The sequence below is a fragment of the Bos grunniens genome, chromosome 29 (assembly GCF_055505025.1).
Source record: "Bos grunniens cultivar Pamir isolate PY7600 chromosome 29, Bosgru_T2T1.0, whole genome shotgun sequence".
In the NCBI taxonomy this organism is placed as follows: Eukaryota; Metazoa; Chordata; class Mammalia; order Artiodactyla; family Bovidae; genus Bos; species Bos grunniens.
The window spans coordinates 38555358-38572114 of NC_141193.1; the positions used below are offsets into that span (position 1 = coordinate 38555358).

The 16757-nt window shown below is 43.4% G+C and overlaps 1 protein-coding gene across 33 annotated transcripts in view; it reads right to left on the reverse strand.

Moving 5' to 3' along the window:
* LOC147342510 (uncharacterized) overlaps positions 1–16757 on the reverse strand; it is a 360032-nt gene that overhangs the window by 291173 nt on the left and 52102 nt on the right. The window contains exon 3 of one of the 33 annotated variants that reach the window (XM_086384547.1): positions 12988–13129. The exons of the other annotated variants lie outside the window; for them this stretch is intronic. Within the exon in view, the coding sequence (XP_086240673.1) occupies positions 13045–13129 (85 nt within the window). The 3' untranslated portion in view covers positions 12988–13044. Of the gene's footprint in view, positions 1–12987; positions 13130–16757 lie in introns of those variants that run through there. 33 annotated transcript variants of the gene reach the window in all.

A 16757-nucleotide genomic window follows, 5' to 3' on the forward strand; every position in this document is an offset into this window, starting at 1 on the left:
TCATTTTACAGACTAAAGAGCAAAAAGTCTTTCTTTCTTTTCCCATTTTTTTCTGGAGGAAATTGGCTGCAAGTTGTATTTTCTGGTCTCAGCCAGAATGCTCAGTGCATGGTACTTAAGAAATAACATGCATCCATTCACATCACAGGGAAAAGTCAAAGATGCACCTACTTTATTCTTTCTTCTTTTTTCCCAATTCACATCTCAAAGGACTTGTTCAAGCAAAATTAGCAGCACGGGAAGGTGTTTCGATGGCCTGGTTCTCCCAGTTCCAAGTCATGCATTTCTACCTCAGATCTTTATCTACATTACTACCCAAGTGACCACTTTAAAGACAAATATAGTCACCTCACTCGTGTGCCTATAAACCCAGTGGGACTCCCGTGCTTCAAGAATCTGCTACCACTAACAGAACCTTCCTGCCTCAGCCTTTGGGGAGTCCTGGAACAACTTACTAGGAGGTAAGCAGAATATAGATTTTATTAATTGAACAAATTCCATAGGAGCTAGACAAGGTCACAGTCCAAACCTATCTCAAAGAGAAAGGCTTTCACAAAACAAACAATATGCTAATTCTGTGCCTCTCTGGAATCCATCCAACAAAAGGATCAAAAGTAGAGGTCTCTGACCCTATCTCTTCAATATTAGAGACATTAAACAGCTTGGCTTTATTTTTCAAAGAGAAGGTAAACAAGTATCTACTGGGTTGGCTGAAAAAGTTTGAGTTTTTCCCATAACATCCCATGGAAAACCCCGAATGAACTTTTTGGCCAAGCCAGTACTTCAGTGGGCCCTGGTCCCTTGGTGGGAATACTAGAGATAACTAACACAGGCTAAGTAAAGCAATGATTAGCTGGAACAGCAGAAGGGCAAAAAGAGGCATCTGTGCACAAGTCTGGCAGGCTAGCCCTCCAGCCTGTAGGAGGACCAAGAGAGGAGGACAGCAAACAGATCAGCAGTGATGACAGCCAGCTAGGGACAGCCTGAAGGAACTCTCTTTAGTGGCTCCATTACAGCGCTCCTCATACTTTATTACACTAACACGTTCCACTGTCCGTCACCCTACTAGACTGTGGGTTCCTTCAGGGTAGACTGCTTACTTCTTTCTGCCCCGATGCTCATGAGAAGTGTGGGCTCTATTCCCAGCTGTCGGTGGGGGTGGAAAGAGCTTCCTTGGTGGTTCAGACAGGAAAGAATCTGCCTGCAATGCAGGAGACCCCAGTTCCGTCCCTGGGTCAGGAAGATCCCCTGGAGGAGGACATGGCAACCCACTCCAGTATTCTTGCTTGGAGAATCCCCATGGACAGAGGAGCCTGGTGGGCTACAGTCCGTGGGGTCACACAGAGTTGGACACAACTGGAGCGACTTAGCATGCACGCATGCAAATGAACCTTAGACGCTTCAACCAATTCTGCAGCCCTACCCAAGTATACATCCTCCACCATCAGAAGCCGTGTCCCTCCCTGATAGATGAGCTGGTGTATTTCATCGGCAACCAGTCTCCAACAGCCTGATTCCACCTGAGGCAGGCTATTCCGAAGAACAGGATGAATGGGGCATCAGCGAGGCACTCCTTCCCCATGATTTCTGCCCAAAATACCAATATAGACCAACTGTCCAATTTTCTATGATCCACACCACAACTGGGGAACATTCCACCGCCCATCTGTCACTTTTTTTCTGTCAGATTTCTTGCAAGGCAAAGGAAACTGATTGTGTTTTTAACATATAAATTAAACTGATACTGGTAATAAAAACACCTGACTGAGGTGTGCAGCTTCATAAAGGCAGCCTGTTTGGGATAACTGTGTCTGCAAGAGATGGAGTGGCCATCATCCATCAGGCATGGCAGGCCCTGCTGCCTGCCTACTCCCAGCCTGGGGCTGATCTCAGCGACCTTTGGAGTGTCTACCGTTCTCTCTGTCCTACACATCTGCTTCCTCTAGAGTATGGATGTCATGGGGATGCCAAACCTTGTCGAGGGCCCAGCCTCCGTCTGGCAGTGAATTACAGTGGAGAGAGCACCTGCTCTGGGGCCAGGCACAGCTGGGCATAGATCCCCACTGTCAAAGAAAAATACACACGAAAGCTGCACATTTTAAGTTTTACTTGGGGTCTTATTGAGATCTATAGATGGATGGCTCTGAGCAACTGCTCTGAAGAAGTAAGCGGTGGAGCCATGGTATATATGAATTTTTTGGCTAGGAGATACATGCAGTCAAGTGTGTGTGTGTGTGTGTGTGTGTGTGTGTGTGTGTGTGTGTTTTAGTCACTCAGTCGTGTCCAACTCTCTCTGTGACCCCATAGACTGCAGCCTGCCAGGCTCCTCTGTCTATGGAATTCTCCAGACAAGAATACTGGAGTGGGTTGCCATTTCCCTCTCCAATGTGAATTTTAGTAGTAGTAGTTTAGTTGTAAGTCGTGTCCAACTCTTGCAACCCCACAGACTGTAGCCTGTCAGGTTCTTCTGTCCATGGGATTCTCCAGGCAAGAAGACTGGAGTGGGTTGCCATTTCCTTCTCTAGCAGTCAAGCATACATCTGGGTAAAAGATTATTGCTAAGCATAAAGAACAGCTATCTCAGGTTAACAATTTTAGTTCTTTTCCATGTATGGGAAGATGCAAGAATCTGGGACCACTGACATTCTTCCCAAGATATGTATCTAACTATCTAGGGGACCATCTATCCAAAGCACAGGGTGCCTCATTCTGAATTCCTCTCAGGGTAAAGTGTAGGTGGGCGACTGCAGTGGGTTGCAACTAAACCCTTGTAGAACTAGATGATGAATGATATTTATTATTTATTTTTGTTGTTGCTCACAACAACAAAATAGTAAGATGCAGTTAGACAGGTCACTGGTCTTCTCTAAGCCTTGGCTTCCTCAGTATGTGATTCAAGCTTTGCAGTACCTACCTTTGAAGAATTGTATGGGATTAGAAATAAGGTGTACAAAGCCTGTGGCTTGCTGTTGGCCATCCGTAAGTGGTAGCATAGTAGGCTGTAAGAAGTCATGTGCGTCAACTTCCACTTAAAACTACATCTGTATCGTCGTTGTTGCTGTTATTTTTAATCATTTTAGTATATCCTTTAGTAGTAAAGAGACTCTTCCAGAATAAGATTAGCAGGACTAGAACATAAGGGGAATAGCCACTTGATGGCATAAACTAAAGAATCATCACTCAGATATTATTCAAGCAGCCTTTCTCCTACGTTAGCTAGGTTCCTTTCATTCATTCCAATCGCCTTATCTACAAATGGAAATAAGGCAAATGGGAATCTTAACAGTAGAACCAGACCTCACCTAGAGGAGAACCTTGCTAAAAGCCTGAAGGTTCAGTCAAAAGTCAACAACCAAGCAACCAAGCTCTCCTGCCACTCCCTCAACAACCACTGATGCCAGGCCTCTGCCGCCACTGACTCAGCACTCCCCTGGGCCTCTCCTTTTGATCCCCTTATCCTAACTGACACCATGTTGCCCGTCTGCCTTTCTCAAGGTTTCTGCTCGCACAGAGCTTCTACTCGTTCTCGGCTCTGGCTGCTCATGCCTCCAGCCATTTCACGAAGCCTGTTTATACACCTCATGATGCCCTCTTGATGTTCTCCCCTCCGCAGACAACTGCTGGTTATACATCTCATGTTCACGCTCCCCAGTGGAGAGCAACTTTACAGTTCCGTTCATCACTGTCAAAGATAATCACCATCACCCAAGTGGGGAATAGCTTGTATCGGGCTACCTCAAATCAGATACCTACCAGCTTAGTGGACACAGGAAAGTATCTGAATTGAGGCTGGCAGGACCTCTGAATCAAATTCTACGTATGCACAGGAACCCCTAGGGCTGCTTCCATCCACAGCAGGCTGCGGACTTGGCAGGCAGTCAGCACAACAGATTTCTCTCCAAAACATCTCTTTCCTCAGGCATTTTTATTTCAGATAGAGGGCCTGTTACATGAAACAAAGAATTGATTACTGCACCAGAGATGCTACTAATTATACCGGATGGCTCGTTTCAGAAATTTCAGAGTAATCAGAACAACAAAACAGCATTCCTAAACCATGTCCTTTGGAACAGGGAGCTTTTGAATCATAGAAGATTTTGTATTTATTTGCAAATGCAACCAAGTTAATACAAAATCCATTTTCAGAGGTGGGATAGAAGGTTCCTAATATTATCAAGATAACTGGGAAATGTTCAAAACACTGTCATAGCACCAGGGTGTGATACCTGACTTACTCTGATTCTCCATCCTAAACCGGCAGCTCCTCCATTTAGTAAGTACTTATGGATCAGAGACCAACAAAAAAGCAACTGCTTGCTGTTTCAATACCTATGGATGATGAGGGACAGTCTCAAAATAGCTTTGTGAATGCCAGGTGGTGAGCCTTGCACAAACTGTTAAAACAATGGCATTTCATGCCTGAAGTTCACACTTCTGTGAAGTTCCACTGCTCTATTTCCTGGCAACACATGCTTAACTCATTCCCCTGAAGCACAAAAGACTCACAATTCAGCAAAGCCAACTCTCATTGCTTGTAATCTGGATGAATTTGTTTTGTTCTGTCAAGAAAAAGGTGTGATGGAGGGAAGAAGAAGTTGGCCAAACCGGGAGCGTCTTTTTATTAATGTTTGGGAGCATCACACTGCACTTAACGGTAGTTCCAGGCAATTTGCATGACTTATTAAATGATGAAAAGCAAAGTAACATTGTTTTAAGAAAGGTCAGAGGACTCAAGAGAGATATATAGCAGCAGGAACAATCTCGCCTGTGAAATGCTGCTGAGGGCCATTACCCAGATGTCACTCTTGCAAAAGAATTAGTCCAACGATTTCATGTCTTACACCGGCTGGACAGGCCATATCTGAGCAGCCCCAGGGTGGTGCTTTTGTTATACAGAAGTGGTTGAATACAGAGCATGAAGAGGCTTAGCAGGTACCTTCATGGTATCCCAGGAACACAATCATTTTGCTTAGAAGAATAAATTGAAATGATCTATTTAAGGGGCTGTCACTCCAGTTAGAAGAAGGGAACCCTTCTCTATTGTCTCAATACCTAGTACAGAGTAGATAGTCAATGAAATCTTGTTGAATTACATGGGGTAGGGTTCACCCAGCTCAGACATCTCTTAGGAGGGGTTACCAATAATAATTTGAAACAAAAGAGTTAACTAAGCATGACTTACTGTGGTGAGTATACAGTTTCTCATAAAAGCATCAGTTCAGTTCAGTTCAGTCTCTCAGTCGTGTCCAACTCTTTGCGACCCCATGAATTGCAGTACAACAGGCCTCCCTGTCCATCACCAACTCACTCAAACTCACGTCCATCGAGTCAGTGACGCCATCCAGCCATCTCATCCTCTGTCGTCCCCTTTTCCTCCTGCCCCCAATCCCTCCCAGCATCAGAGTCTATTCCAATGAGTCAACTCTTCGCATGAGGTGGCCAAAGTACTGGAGTTTCAGCTTTAGCATCATTCCATTCCTTGCAAAGATCTCCTTTAGAATGGACCGGTTGGAGACATATATATGTGTGTGTATATGTATGTATGTATGTATATATGTATATATATATATGATTATATATATATATACGATTATATATACACGATTTTACATATCACAGAGGCATGCTAAGTGGCTTCAGCCATGTCTGACTCTTTGTGACCCTATGGACTTCTGCCCGCCAGGCTCCTCTGTCCATGGGATTCTCCAGGCAAGAATACTGGAGTGGGTTGCCATGCCCTCCTCCAAGGGATCTTCCCGGTCCAGGAATCAAAACCAAATCTCTTACGTCTCCTGCATTGACAGGTGGGTTCTTTACCACTAGTGCCACCTGGGAAGCTGTTATGTATCACATATGTACATATATACCACATATGTATTTACATGTATTTATATATACATATGGTTCCCCTGGTGGCTCTGTGGTAAAGAATCTGCCTGCTAATGCAGGAGACACAGGTTCAATCCCTATGTCAGGAAAAATCCCTAGAGAAGTAAATAGCAACCCACTCCAGTATCCTTGTCTGGGAAATTCCATGGATAGAGGAGCCTGGCGGGCTACAGTCCATGGGGTCACAAAGAGTCAGACGTGATTTAGCGACTACACAACAACAGCAACACAGACTATAAAGTGGGCTCTCCTGTCACCAGGATGATTGAGTCTATTTGAGGCTCAGTCCAAACTGTCTCTCTGCTCATTTACTGTTGATTTCCTTACTATAGACTGTCCTATACTTGAATTGCCCCCAAACTGGCTTGAAATCTCCATCTTCAGCATTCCTAAGGATTGTTCCACTGTCACTAAGGTGACACTTTTCAACCTAACTTCTTAGCTCAAGAAGCTAAGAAGCTGGGTCTTTAACCAGGTCCTCCCAAAAGTACATCACGCAAAATGCCAGGCTGGATGACTCAGAAGCTGGATTCAAGGTTGCCAGGAGAAATATCAACAACCTCAGATATGCAGATAATGCCACTCTAATGGCAGAAAGCAAAGAGAAACTAAACATCCTCTGAATGAGGGTGGAAGAAGACAGTGAATTAACCTGGTTTGAATAACTCGACATTCAAAAAACAAAGGTCATGACATCCAGTTCCATCACCCTGTGGCAAACAGATGGGGGAAAAGGTCCAGATTTTATTTTCTTGGGCTCTAAAGTCACTTTGGACAGTGACTGTAGCCACGAAATTAAAAGACGCTTGCTCCTTGAAAGAAAAGCTATGACAAACCTAGACAGCGTATTAAAAAGCAGAGACATCAGGGCTTCCCTGGTGGCCCAGTGGTAAAGAATCGGCCTGTCAATGCAGGAGACACAGGTTCGATCCCTGGGTTAGGAAGATCCCACATGCTGTGGAGCAACTAAGCCTGTGTACCACAACTACTGAGCCTGAGCTCAGGGCCTGAGAGCTGCAACTGCTGAAGCCCACTGCTCCACGAGAGAGCAGCCACCACTTGCCACAAGCAGAGAAAAGCCTGCACAGCAACAAAGACCCAGCAGTCAAAAGTTAATTAAAAAGTAAAATCACAAATAATTTTTTTACAAGAAGAGATATCACTTTGCTGACAAAAGTCCATAGAGTCAAAGCTATGGTTTTTCCAGTATCAGGTATGGATATGAGAGTTGAACCATAAAGAAGGCTGAGCGTCAAAGAATTGATGTTTTCAAATTGTTGCTGGAGAAGACTCTTGAGAGTCTTTTGGACAGCAAGGAGATCAAACCAATCAATCCTAAAGGAAATCAACCCTGAATATTCATTGGAAGGACTGATGCTGAAACTGAAGCTCCAATATTTTGGCCACATGATACGAAGAACTGACTCATTGGAAAAGACCTTGATGCTGGGAAACATTGAAGGCAGGAGAAGGGAGCAAGAGAGGATGAGATGGTTGAAGAGCATCATTGAGTCAGTGGACATGAGTTTAAGCAAACTCCGGGAGACAGTGAAGGACAGAGAAGCCTGCTGTGCTGAAGTCTATGGGGTCAAAAAGAGCTGGACATGACTTAGCAACGAACAAGTCCACTCTAAGAGGTTGTGTAAAGAGTTAGAAAGAACAGGGCCTTGGAAAATACATAGTAAAGGACTTGTGTTCCTAGTTACTTAATTTCTTTACATTTCTATTTCTTCTTCTCTAAAATAAGCATAATAATAGTGGCTATCTAGTACAGGTATTGTAGAGATTAAATTAGATGATATGTAAAGTACTGAATGGGGCTTTCCCATGGCTCAGTGCTAAAAGAATCTGCTTGCAATGCAGAAGATGTGGCAGGAGCCACAAGTTCGATCCCTGGGTCTGGAAGATCTCCTGGAGAAGGGAATGCCAACCCACACCAGTATCTTGCCTGGAGAATCCCATGGACAAAGGAGCCTGGTGCACTACAGTCCATGGGCCTCAAAAAAATCAGACACAACTTAGCCACTAAAACAAAAACAAAGCACTGAATAGAGTTTAGAGTATAGAGTAAACCATTTAAAAAAGAAAGTGAAACTGAGAGTCGCTCAGTCATGCCCAGCTCTTTGCAACCCCATGGATTATACCGTCCATGGAATTCTCCAGTCCAGAATACTGGAGTGGGTAGCCTCGCCCTTCTCCAGGGGATCTTCCCAACCCAGAGACTGAACCCAGGTCTCCCACATTGCAGGTGGATTCTTTATAGTTCAGCCACAAAGGAAACCCAAACCATTTAAAAGCAGTAGTTATCTTTAATTACCATTTTTTCACATGATTTTCTTCTCTGAACATTCTGAATTATACATCATGGTGCTAAATCCCTTTCTGTTCTTCTGAGAGGGTGAGGTGAGCAACATAGCTACTTTTTCATTAGCAAGCAAATTAAAAACAGAGCCTCTTCCAGGCAGAGACCACCTGGTATTCCTTCTCTAATATTATGAAACACAGTTCCCATTCCTAATTGTGTAACTGCTTCAGACTCCGTGTGGTAGGGGTTACACTTAGAGGGCTCAGCAAACAGGATTGTTAATTGTTCATATGATCATGTAACTTGTAGATGAGAAGGAAAGGTCTTGAACTCTGACCCTTAAGGACAGTGAGCCTGATTCTCTTATTGTTTAGTCCTAAACTGTATGACAGAGGACGAGATGGCTGGATGGCATCACCGACTCAATGGACAACTCCGGCAGTTGGTGATGGACAGCGAGACCTGGCGTGCTGCAGTTCATGGGGTCACAAAGAGTCGGACACAACTGAGCAACTGAACTGAAACTGTACTGAACTGAGCTGAAAGTGAACTGAACTTTTTGCCACCTCATGGACTGCAGCCCGCCAGGCTCCTCTGTCCATGGGATTCTCCAGTCAAGAATGCTAGAATGGGTTGCCATTTCCTTCTCCAGGGGATCTTCCTGACCCAGGGATCAAACCCATGTCTCTTGTGTTACAGGCAGGTACTAAACCACTGAGCCACCCAGGAACCCCCTGATTCTCTTTGAGTCAGTCTAAATCATAAATCTCAAGGACAGATATCCTCAGGCATTTCCTCAGGCAGATATTAAAGGAGTGCCCATTCTATGTAAAACACTGTACTGGGTCCTTCTCTGATGCCCCAGGTTGGGTCACCTGTCCTCCTCATGTCCCACAGAAACCAGGATACGGCTGCACGGACCTATCACATATGCTGCATCAGAACTGCCTGCCTACTTGTCTGACCCTCCTTCTGTAACAGCTCTTTTAATCCATCTCTACTTCATCAACTCTCAAGTTAAACATTCACCTCCACAGCCTGCTGAGAGAGGACCAAGACCACTTCCGACTGTTTGCATTGTGTTCACATAATTTTTGCTCCCACCATCTAGGCTGTGACTTTGCCAAGAGCCAGCGATGCTTGTTCCCAAATCTTGTTCTGTTTATTATAGTTGATATTGTAATACGTAATTTAATTAGCTGACATAAGCCCCTTAAATATGGGTTCAAAAAGCAAGCTGTTATACCAATAATACTAAATAGAATGTTTGGAAAGGGCTCAATGAAGTTGAGTCATCTTTGAAATGCTATTAGGTTAGCTATGAGAGAAAGGTTCTTAAAAAATGAGGAGGAAAAAAATGTACAAATTTTTTTAAAGACTGCTCATCTGGTTTGCTTGGCAAGCATATAAATTTTATTTGTACTTTAAACAAACAGAATCGGGGGGGGAAGGAGGGGTTGGATGAATTGGGAGATTGGGATTGACATATATACACTGCCACTGGTAAAAGAGACAGCGAGTGGGAAAGAGCTGTTTCCCGCTGAATAGCGAGCTCACCTGGGGGCTCTGTGGTTGATCTAGATGGGTTGGGGGCAGGGGGAAAAGGTTGGGAATATATGTGTGTATATAGCTGATTTACTTTGTTGTACATCACTGTAAAGCAACTATACCTCAATTAAAAAAAAAAAGAAATCGAATCTGGAAATTGTAAGCAATGCAATGTGGGTGGGATCTGTACATGTAACATGACAAGGACCTCCTATCAGTGGACTCAAAGAAAAAAGTGACCCTACACTAAAAGATCGGTGATTAAATATGCCCTTGACTGCTGTAAGTGAAAATAAAATGTTTTAGTTGTGTATGTATTATTTTAATGGTACTTTAAGCCATTGTTTCAATTAACTGAACAATAACTTCTGTGAATCTCATGGTCTCATACTACCTTGGTTATACAGTATATCCCAAGCCTAACATAGGAACTAAACCATGGAGGGCAGGGGTAAGCAAGTGAGCGAGAGAGAAAAGAGGAAGGGACAGAGGAAGGAAAGGGAGGAAGGGAAGGAGATAAAGGAGTGGCTTTGAGTGATTTAAGTGAAAAATTGGTTTTCAGGCTGCCAAAGTGACAGGTCAAGAAGAAGCAACACCTTGCAATCTCATCACAATGTGAAAGGGCTTAGTTTGCCCCCTACTCTTCCTGCCACCCCCACAAAAAAAAAAAAAGTTAAGTCAAAATCACTGCAGATGGTGACTGCAGCTATGAAATTAAAAGACACTCACTCCTTGGAAGGAAAGTTATGACCAACCTAGACAGCATACTAAAAAGCAGAGACATTACTTTGCCAACAAAGGTCCGTCTAGTCAAGGCTATGGTTTTTCCAGTGGTTGTGTATAGATGTGCGAGTTGGACTAGAAAGAAAGCTGAGCGCCGAAGAATTCATGCTTTTGAACTGTGGTGTTGGAGAAGACTCTTGTGAGTCCCTTGGACTGCAAGCAGATTCAACCGGTCCATTCTAAAGGAGATCAGTCCTGAATGTTTATTGGAAGGACTGATGGTGAAGCTGAAACTCCAATACTTTGGCCACCTGATGAGAAGAGCTGACTCATTTGAAAAGCCCCTGATGCTGGGAAAGATCGAAGGCGGGAGGAGAAGGGGACGACAGAGATGGTTGGATAGCATCACCGACTCAATGGACATGAGTTTGGGTAAACTCTGGGAGTTGGTGATGGACAGGGAGGCCTGGTGTGCTGCAGTCCATGGGGTCGCAAAGAGTCGGACACGACTGAGCAACTGAACTGAACTCAAACCAAACTCTCAAGAAGTTTGAAAAGATTCTCTCCGACTATGCTTCTCCTGCATTTACTGTTTATGCTCTTCTTCCAAACTCTTGCCAATGAGCCCGCTGTGTAAGCAGAAGAGTAGATTTTACACATCTCCCCAGGCACAAGAAGTTGAGAGCAGAGTCTACAACTAGCATAGGAGGATATAATCCTGACCTGACAACACCCAGCTCCAGATGTGTCTAGGTTAGGAAGTTCCTCTTTATGCAGAATTGTTGGGATGACTGTCCCCAAAGAGAACAGGAAACTATGAGAAAAAAACCTGATTAAGCCTTACTGCACTCCAAGCCCTGTACCTGTCCTTTGCTTACTGAATCCTACAGCGATCCTTTGAGGGAGGCACTGTCACTCTACTTCACAGAAGAGAAAAAGGACCCCTTGAAGTCAAGTCATTTGCTCAGGATGGCACAGCTGGTGAGAGTGAAAGTGAAGTCGCTCAGTTGTGTCCGGCTCTTTGCGACCCCGTGGACTGTAGCCCACCAGGCTCCTCCTCCCATGGGATTCTCCAGGCAAGAATAATGGAGTGGGTTGCCATTTCCTTCTCCAGGGGATCTTCCCGACCCAGGGAAGGAACCCAGGTGGCATAGCTGGTAAAAGGAAGTAAATACCTGCACCTTCCCTGATCCCGCCTTGCTCCCCAGCCTCACCCCTGCTATGCTTGGGCCAGCAGGAACTGGTTTGCATTAAGTGCTGTGCCCAGAAGAAAGTCTAGAGGTTTAGTTTTGTCTAGTCATGACTCGGAGCAGAAATCTAAGGAAAGAAACTGTAAAGGACACCCAGGGTCTCTATCCTCATTGCAGTGCAAGCAGCGTCACCATCTGGCACTCCAAATTATGTGAGGCATGAAGGAGCACTCGAGTACAGTGGAGGGCCCTTACACACATTTGGGTAATTAGGGCTGGGACTCTTCTAACCACTCAGTGACCAAAGCAGAAGCTTCTGCTCACACATTTTTGTTTTGTTTTTAAATCTACATGAAAATGATTTCCTGGGGTAAGAGTTCCACCTGGAGGATGATAGAAAATCTGGACCACCTTCCACAAAACTACACAGGAGATAAGCTATACAAAGGCTGAATGCAGAACAAATGCTCAAGAAACTGTGCTAAGTATGAACTTTATGCCATGAAAATACTGAATCTTGAATAATAACTCTTTGAGAGAGATACTACTATTATTCCCATTTTGTTGATAAGGCAAGTAAGGTTTCCCACACAGCCATTCATTTTTCTGAATTCACTCTGCTACTAAACACTGAAGAGGGAACTGAAACTCAAGAACCCATGAACAAATGTTGGACTTCTAAGGGACATTATATACTGCATATCCAAGCAATCAAAACACTAAAAGATTGACTCCCAGGCTCAGAAGTCAAAATGTTATCCTTTCCCTCTAGCCCCAGTCCCAACAAACTCTGCAGCCTGGATGTTTCCTTCACCCCTTTCATGCACCTATGCTCTCCCTAGAAACTACTAAATTCCTCTCACAAGCCATCTGACTTAAGCCCATTCCCACTCAAGTGTAAATAAAGCTTAATCAATAAGGCTTAAGCTTTAATCATTCATTCATTTAAATTGATTATTTAAGCTTAACAAATCAAACTTAAGCAAAAATTCATTATTTCTTTACCTAGGCAATTAATTATTCACACCTAATTTAAGACAAACAAGGCTTCATATATCAGCCCTTGATAGAAGGCCCCCAGCAGGTCTGGGCTGGCCCTGGGTTCCCCTCCTCTCTGTCTCTGTGGTCTACTTTTCTCCTTTCGTCTAGACTACCACCGCCCATCCCATCCCTCAGGGGTCTTCTCCCCCAAGCCCAGCGCCAAGGTCGGACACCATGTCCCTAGCAAGCCCAGTGTTTGTAACTTTTGAGAGAAATTCACATACCCTTTGTGATTTAAGAATTTCCTTATGCGGTGTACAGGATAAATAAGCAGAAGGTATTATAACAAGGTAAGGTGGCAGTTTTTATTATCTAAGATAGCCACAATATCTCCCAGCCCACAGACTCTTAAAATGTGATCAGGGCACTCTCTCCACTAAGCAGCAAAGTCTTGCGTCTACTTCTTCGAATATGAGTAGATCTCTGTGACTGCCTGACAAAAAAGAATGGTAGAGATGATGCTGTGTGACTTCCAATTAAAAGAAATGCCATAAGTTTTCTTCTTGCTTAGGACAATTGCTTTCAGAACTCAGACACCATGCTGTCCATAATCCCAGACCAACCCATGGGGAATGGCCATACTGAAAAAGTCACAGGTAGGTATTCTGGTCAACAGGTCAGCCAGACTGTTCTTCTGTCCTCTACATTCTCACCGTCCATTAATGACTGTATCAGCGGACACTGTAATATTATTGCCTTCTCATCTCCCAGCAGGACTGAACTGATTGAAAGTAATCAGATTTAGACCCTAGTTCAATGTATATATAGTAGCATTGTTGAAATGCTTTATTTATTCAATAACTAAGTGAAATAGTAATTCTTCATTGTTGGTCAAAGAAGGCTACCTAACAAAGGCAAAATTTGAGCTCGGTACAGAAAAATGGGTTTCACTGGAATATTCTAAGGAGGGAATTCTGTTTGAATAAAAGCAGGGACAGCAAAGTAATGGACACATAGGAGGGACAGAAAGGTATGTGAAGTAGGAACGCAGATCATATGGGAAGAAATAGTGAGAGAGTGTGGTAAGGTAGAGTGTGATGAGTCATGCAGTGATATAAATCAGAGTCTTTGGAATATCACCTTCATTGGGTGGCCACTGGGAGACACTGAAAAATTCTAAGAAAGGGAATATTGGTATGTTTTCCCTAAGCCATGCTTCCAAAGTTTAAATCACTTGTTTACTACATAAGCATTGATCTAATTGATCATGTCTTACATAAATGTTTAGACACGCTGTTTCCATACTTCATAGTCAGTAACATTAGGATGCCTAGTCAAAATCATGTTCCTGAGTTGAATAAGTGCTAATCCTTCCCTTTCTCTGAGAACCTGGAGGTGTGTTTAGAGATAACTGGCACCTTTAGAGATAACTTCATGTCCCAGTGCAACGGAGCTCCAGATGGAATCACCAGCCAGGCCTCCCTGTATCTCCCCGAGCAAAAGTAATGTGATGAAAGAATCATTACCCAGAGAGAAGCAGTATTAGCTCCAGCCACACCTCAGACAGTTGATGTTTGACAAGTGCAGGCTGGAGTCATCTTCCCTTATTTCTGGCTCTAAAGGAAAACCTTGACTCATAATATGACTTCTAAATGATATGCCAGGATTATCACTAAAAACAGATGCTTCTTGTAGATCAATTCATGTGTATTCCAACATGTAGAGTAAATCTACTCTAAGCTAGCCATTTTATGTACACTTCTTCATTTAACTCTTTCTTATGAAAAATGGGTCAGTTACAACACCAGTTTTAGAGATGATGAAGCCTAAGTTCAAGGCCAGTAAACAATTAGGCCAAAGTCACATAGTCAGCAAAAACTAGTTTCAAACACTAGCTGGCTATGTTTTTTCCTCCCTCATTAACCAATTCTGTCTCAATGTGACAGGAATCAGACTCATATTGGGAGTACAAAGGCAAATAAGACGCCATCCTTCCTAACAAGGACCGTACAAACTACGAAGGAGACAACAGGTAAGCAGAGAAGCAATAATTAAGAGCCAAATGGAAATATCAATAAACATTTTACAAAATGAGTGATTACTTCTAGTCACAAAAGATCCAGGAAGGCCTTAAAAGGAGAAAAATTCAACATGGATTCTCATGAGTGAATAGGATTTTGATTGATGGGGCACTAGAGAAGATCACTAATAACCATGCGTGGAGTTTTGAACTGGAACTGAGCTGTCAAACAGACCTGAGTCCAGAGAAATCTCAGCATCAATTCTAGACATTGGAGTTGTCAGATAAATATCCAAAGAAACATTTATTGTGCATAAACTGTAAAACAATGTTTTGGAAGTAAAACTAGGAAAAACAATAGCACTAATGGTAAATTTAAAATCAAACAAAATTAGCAAACCCAATGCATCAATTCATAAAGAGGGTTAGAAAAGAAAAACCCAGATAGCATGACTAATTTTCCTTTGTTCTAGGAATGCAAAAAGTCCCTTAACATAATCCACCAAACCTAAATATATACAGAACACTTTGAACTGCGGTGTTGGAAAAGACTTTTGAGAGTCCCTTGGACAGCGAGGAGATCAAACCAGTCAGTCTTAAAGGAAATCAGTCCTGAATATTCATTGGAAGGACTGATGCTGAAGCTGAAGCTCCAATATTTTGGCCACCTTATGTGAAGAACTGACTTATTGGAAAAGACCCAGATGCTGAAAAAGATTGAAGGCAAGAGGAAAAGGGAATGACAGAGGATGAGATGGATGGATGGCATCACGGACATGATGGACATGAGTTTGAGCAAGCTCCGGGAGATGGTGATGAACAGGGAAGCCTGGCGTGCTGCAGTCCATGGGGTCACAAAGAATCAGACACGACCCAGCAACTGAACTGAACTGATACACAGAACACAATTTTAATTAATATTCCTTTTGATTAAAACTCTCAGCAAATTAGGAATTGAATCAGTTCAGTTCAGTTGTTCAGTTGAGTAAAACTCTTTGTGACCCCATGAACCATAGCACACCAGGCCTCCATGTCCATCACCAATTCCCAGAGTCCACCCAAATCCATGTCCATTGAGTCGATGATACCATCCAAACATCTCATCCTCTGTTTTCCCCTTCTCCTCCTGCCCTCAATCTTTCCCAGCATCAGGGGCTTTTCAAATGAGTCAACTCTTTGCATCAGGTAGCCAAAGTATTGGAGTTTCAGCTTCAGCATCAGTCCTACCAATGAACATTCAGGACTGATCTCCTTTAGGATGGACTGATTGGATATCCTTGCAGTCCAAGGGACTCTCAAGAGTCTTCTCCAACACCACAGTTCAAAAGCATCAATTCTTTGGCACTCAGCTGTCTTTATAGTCCAACTCTCACAGCCATACATGACCACAGGAAAAACCATAGTCTTGACTAGACGGACCTTTGTTGATAAAGTAATGTCTCTGCTTTTCAATACGCTGTCTAGGTTGGTCATAACTTTCCTTCCAAGGAGTAAGCGTCTTTTAATTTCATGGCTGCAATCACAATCTGCAGTGATTTTGGAGCCCAGAAAAATAAAGTCATCCACTGTTTCCCATCTATTTGCCATGAAGCGATGGGACCTGAAAGATGATGCTGTGAAAGTGCTGTGTATGCCAGCAAATTTGGAAAACTCAGCAGTGGCCACAGGACTGGAAAAGGTCAGGTTACATTCCAATCCCAAAGAAAGGCAATGCCAAAAATGCTCAAACTACCACACAATTGCACTCATCTCACACGCTAGTAAAGTAATGCTCAAAATTCTCCAAGCCAGGCTTCAGCAATACATGAACCACGAACTTCCAGATGGTCAAGCTGGTTTTAGAAAAGGCAGAGAAACCAGAGATCAAATTGCCAACATCTGTTGGACCAGGGAAAAAGCAAGAGAGTTCCAGAAAAACATCTATTTCTGCTTTACTGACTATGCCAAAGCCTTTGACTGTGTGGATCACAAACTGTGGAAAATTCTGAAAGAGATGGGAATACCAGACGACATGACCTGCCTCTTGAGAAACCTGTATGCAGGTCAGGAAGCAACAGTTAGAACTGGACATGGAACAACAGACTGGTTCCAAACAGAAAAA